Raw genomic sequence first — 4,583 nt, 5'->3', positions numbered from 1 at the left:
AAACCTTCCACTCTCCTTTACACCAGTAAACCAAAAACTCATGTTAATTTTTAATCTAAGCCATTTTATATTTTTTAAATAGATAAAACAGTAACACAAGCACAAAGTATTCAAACTTTCAAAGGTCAAGAAGATAACAGTTCTACTTTTTAACCTATATATTATATTTTTTTTATGGTGTGTTTTTTTAAAAGTTATCCCGTAAAATTTTATTATGTCGTTTTTGTTTGGGTTGATAATCTTTAACATAGGACCCGTTTATGTTCCACAAACATGGTGAGGAATTAAGTAAATGTTCAAGGACAATAATAAAAATAATAATTTATCCATTATTATGGGGGAAAAAAGAATAAGATCATAAATCAGAAACTTTTTCATTTTGACACATTAAGTTATGAGGGGAAAAAAAAGGGACCAATATACATTATTAATATCTTTTTAATTTAATATTTTACACAAAAATAATCAATCCAAACACATCAAACTTGCATATCAAACATGTTGGCAGCCTTCTAATTTTTCACTTCTCCCTTCAAACTTGATGTACTTATACCAATTTGCCACTAACAAGTAGACCACAAAATCAGCACTTGTCAAAACAGCTAATAAGTAATAAAAGTTGTCCAAATGACCCTTGTTCAGATTTCCAGGAATCCATCCAGGCATATTGTCACCTTTAGAAATCTTCATCACAATTGTCACAAGCAGACTACTAACATAGTTCCCAAGCGAAATTGATGTCATACATAGCGCGCTTCCAAAGCTTTTTAGCCCGTCGGGCGCTTGCCCATTAAAGAACTCCAGTTGTCCGACATACATAAAAACCTCTGAAGCTCCAATAAGCACGTATTGTGGTACTTGCCAAAAAATACTCAAAGTGCTCGACGACCCTTCACAATTGGTGCAATCGTTGTCCTTATATTTTAATCTGAAGTGTTCTACAGTGCCTGCTACTATCATTGCTAATATGGCTATCACAAGGCCAACTCCCATTCTTTGAAGCTCGGTTAGTCCTTTTGGACAAGGTGATTTTTTGACACGGGCCACTAACGGGTCAAGCACTCGTCTGTAAATGAAAATAAATGCTGCAACACTAAGGATGTCAAAGCTTGACATGCTTGCTGGAGGAATGTGGAAGTTTGCAATGTTTGTTTTCATGGCAGCTCCTTGTTCGACAAACAAAGACGCCATTTGGGTGAATACTACGGAATAGAGTATTGTGCATAGCCAAATTGGAAGGAGTCTTAGAATGCATTTTACTTCTTCGACTTGGGTCACTGTACAAAGGCGCCATGGGCTTTTGTTATCGATATCATTAATCTCAACCGAGTTCTCCTTTGAAGTGATGACGGCCGCTCTGTCCAAGAACCTGGTTTCATAAAAATCGTTAATATATTGCAGGAAAGTTATTAAGAAAAAGAATCATTATTTATAAAGTTTGGGCCTTGTCACTTAGGTGCATAAATTGCTTTAAAAGTGAACTTTTGATACGAAAAATACAATTTGTATGCACGTTAATGACAGCTCTTATGGCTGTAATTAAAATTTTTTGTAAAATTTATAATATATTCTAAACCTGAACACTTGATATTTTTATATTTAGATTAAATGATATTCCCTTTTAAGGTTCATTTTAAATAATTAAGTAATTAATTTAAGTGGTTTAATTAATTAGTAAACAATGACATACTTGAATCCATTGGTATGAAGAATATTTCTGCTGCCATTATTGGGATTTTCTTTACCATCAGTTTCATATAACTCATCACCATCAGAAGGGATCTCAACTTTCCATTTCCTGATTGAAGCAACCATAACTTGGCAAAATCTAGACAAAGGATTCCCAGTGGGTTCAAAATGTCTATACCGTGGTGTACCGACAAGAAACAAGATCAACGCGACAATTGCAGAACCCGCAGATGCCCAAAACCCCAATGCCCACACCCCTTTATCTTCAAAATACCCCAATATAGTGTTTGAAAAAAGTGATCCAAGATTTAGTGCCAAGTAAAAGTAGCTAAAGAATGACACTTTCCCATGTCCTTCATTTGGGTGATCCTCATCAAACTGGTCAGCACCAAATGTGGCTATATTTGGTTGATATCCTCCATTTCCAAGAGCAATTAGATATATTGATACATAAAACATAGCCATCGCAAAGCTCGAGTGCTTCCCACATGGAGTACTTTCATCGCCGCATCCCTCGGGTTTTACCAAGAATATGTATGTTGAGAGTGATAATGATATTAATCCCTGGAAAATAAACTTAACCATATTAATTAATTGGAAAACATATAGTGTACTTTTATGAAGGTTGATCTAAAACAGAAAATCAGCCCATAAAACTCTAACTTAGCATGCAATATATAGATCCATGCAGAGTATAGTAAAAGAAACCAATCAAATTTTTGTAGAATATAATATTATAAAATTATATATATACACACGAGCGAGTATATGGATATTTTTCCATGGACTTTATTATTTTTGCCCTCTATTAAAATTTTTTCTGATACCGTCTCTGTAATCTGTAATATATGAGTGTGATCATAGACTCATAGTGTAGATTCTTGAGCACTTACCACAACAAAAATAGCCTGGAAGATGGCACATGTTTTGTAACGTCCCCAATATGAATCACTGAGGAAGGCGCCTAAGAGCGAAAAGAGGTAGACAGTTCCGGTCCATTTACTAACGTTGTTTGCCGCTTCGGCATTGTCTTGACCCATGACTCTAGTCAGAAACAGAACCAAGTTCACACCTACTCCGAAAAATGCTAGTGTGGCTAGCCCTTGGTTCACTGTTATCATAGGCACGTCACGTTACAAAAACATATGTTAGGTATGCATATGTACATGTTTATATATTAAAGTGATATATAAATTAAAGTACTTGTGGTTTTAATTAATAGGTTAGAACATGCCATGAACTACATATATGATATTTATGTGGGAAGAGTGAACACATGACAAAAATAAAGATATTTCAATAAAAGGTTTATTGTCATTTTGATTTCTATCGTGTTGAATTCGTTGCATTTTAAGAAAACTTTCGGTTTAACACACCAAAGCATACCGAGTATGAGGATCGCAGCAAACCATGATCCAGTTCTTGCACGAATAGCTGGTTGGCCTTTCCTATCGACTGATCCATCAAGAGTGCACTCCTCGTTCTTTTTAGCCACCTTCTCGTCGACTTTTCTCTAGAGTTCAACAATAACGAAGATTAATTAATATCGAGTTAGCTAGGTAAAATAAACAAAAAAACTAAGACTACTACATTCCCAATTTTCTTATATATATAGTAATTTAACCAACCATCTAAAAGTGTTGGATTCAATATATTATAGTGCTAATGTACACTACTTGATAAAGAACGTGTTTTCATGCTAGAAACTTATATAACTTCCATTTTTGGGAAAAAGAAAATGACAAGTTATTAAAAGATTGTGTATGAATAATAAAGCTAAAACCAACCATTTTAAGCATGTTTAAACAAGCCATATTTAATAGATTGTTGCTAGCTCTTCTTGAATGATATGAATTGATATATGTAGATATATATGATCAAATTTCAATTTAGAAGTTAAAGGAGAGAAAGAAGCTAGCTAGCTAGCTAAGAGAGAAAAGAGAGTTAGATAGAATGGTGATGGGGGTTGGGTGAGTATATATAGAGATGAATAATTTTGGAAGGATTCAGATATTCAAGGAAATCAGATAGTTTGGTGAAAGAGGAGATTACGTAGGAAAGTTGGCTGTGAAATTGATGTGTGTGGTCTCATGAAAATCCTCAAAAATAATTGAGATATTTTTTTTATATATAATAATTGAGTGTGCATATGTGCATAATTAGGTAATGCTCAATAATAAGATAATGAACTAGATCAAGTGATATATACATCGGTTCTACCGGTTCAAATTTTAGGAGTGACGTCTATTGGAATTTTCCGTTGGGAGGCATGTTACGGTAGCATAGGTCTGGTTAAGACAATAAAGTCTACTTTGAAACGTGACTTGTATCAAATGTACGTAATAAAGTCTACTTTGAAACGTGACTTGCATCAAATGTACGTAATGCGTTAGAGGTAATTTAGAAACAAGTCATTTTATATAAAAATAGAAAAAGTGATGCCCAATAAGTTAATTAATTGGGGTTTGCTAAATACAGCTTTTAGGTCTCTGTTTAAAATACATAAATTGTTTGTACATTTACCATGAAAATCAGGGGGCGGACTTTTAATATGGAAGGTACAAGATTTTTTATGCACGTTAAATACAGCCTTTAGGGCTGTATTTAGCATTTCCCTAATTAAAAATATGTGTGTGCATAGAGAGATATATAAAGAAAGGCTTTTCAAGAAAAGGTAAAATATGGCAACTTTTTAGATATAGTAAATCTTTTTAGCATGTAATATTGCAGTTTTTAATTAAGTCTTTAATTATGTGTGTTACAGTGAGAAACACATTTGAAACCCACTTGAGAAACAAACAAATAAAAGATAACAAAAGCCAACTGGCTAGATATGGAAAGCAAGATAGATACACAAAAAGTTGAAGAATTTAGGTTCACGTGTTACAAGTTGT

At 33.6% G+C, this 4,583-nt stretch overlaps 1 protein-coding gene across 1 annotated transcript; it reads right to left on the bottom strand.

Moving 5' to 3' along the window:
- Positions 1-395: 395 nt before the first annotated feature.
- LOC122582606 (protein NRT1/ PTR FAMILY 7.2-like) lies at positions 396-3,616 on the bottom strand. The gene is made up of 5 exons (XM_043755020.1): positions 3,477-3,616; positions 3,076-3,202; positions 2,583-2,800; positions 1,691-2,253; positions 396-1,369 (listed from the first exon to the last, which is right to left on the bottom strand). Exons 1-5 carry the CDS (start codon positions 3,501-3,503, stop codon positions 493-495), a joined length of 1,812 nt encoding a protein of 603 aa, XP_043610955.1. The 5' UTR covers positions 3,504-3,616; the 3' UTR covers positions 396-492.
- Between the last annotated feature and the right edge of the window lie 967 nt (positions 3,617-4,583).

This window comes from Erigeron canadensis, chromosome 9, assembly GCF_010389155.1.
Source record: "Erigeron canadensis isolate Cc75 chromosome 9, C_canadensis_v1, whole genome shotgun sequence".
Classification (NCBI taxonomy): domain Eukaryota; kingdom Viridiplantae; phylum Streptophyta; class Magnoliopsida; order Asterales; family Asteraceae; genus Erigeron; species Erigeron canadensis.
Note: the sequence above shows the minus strand (reverse complement) of the source record. Positions and strands in the feature narration are given on the sequence as shown.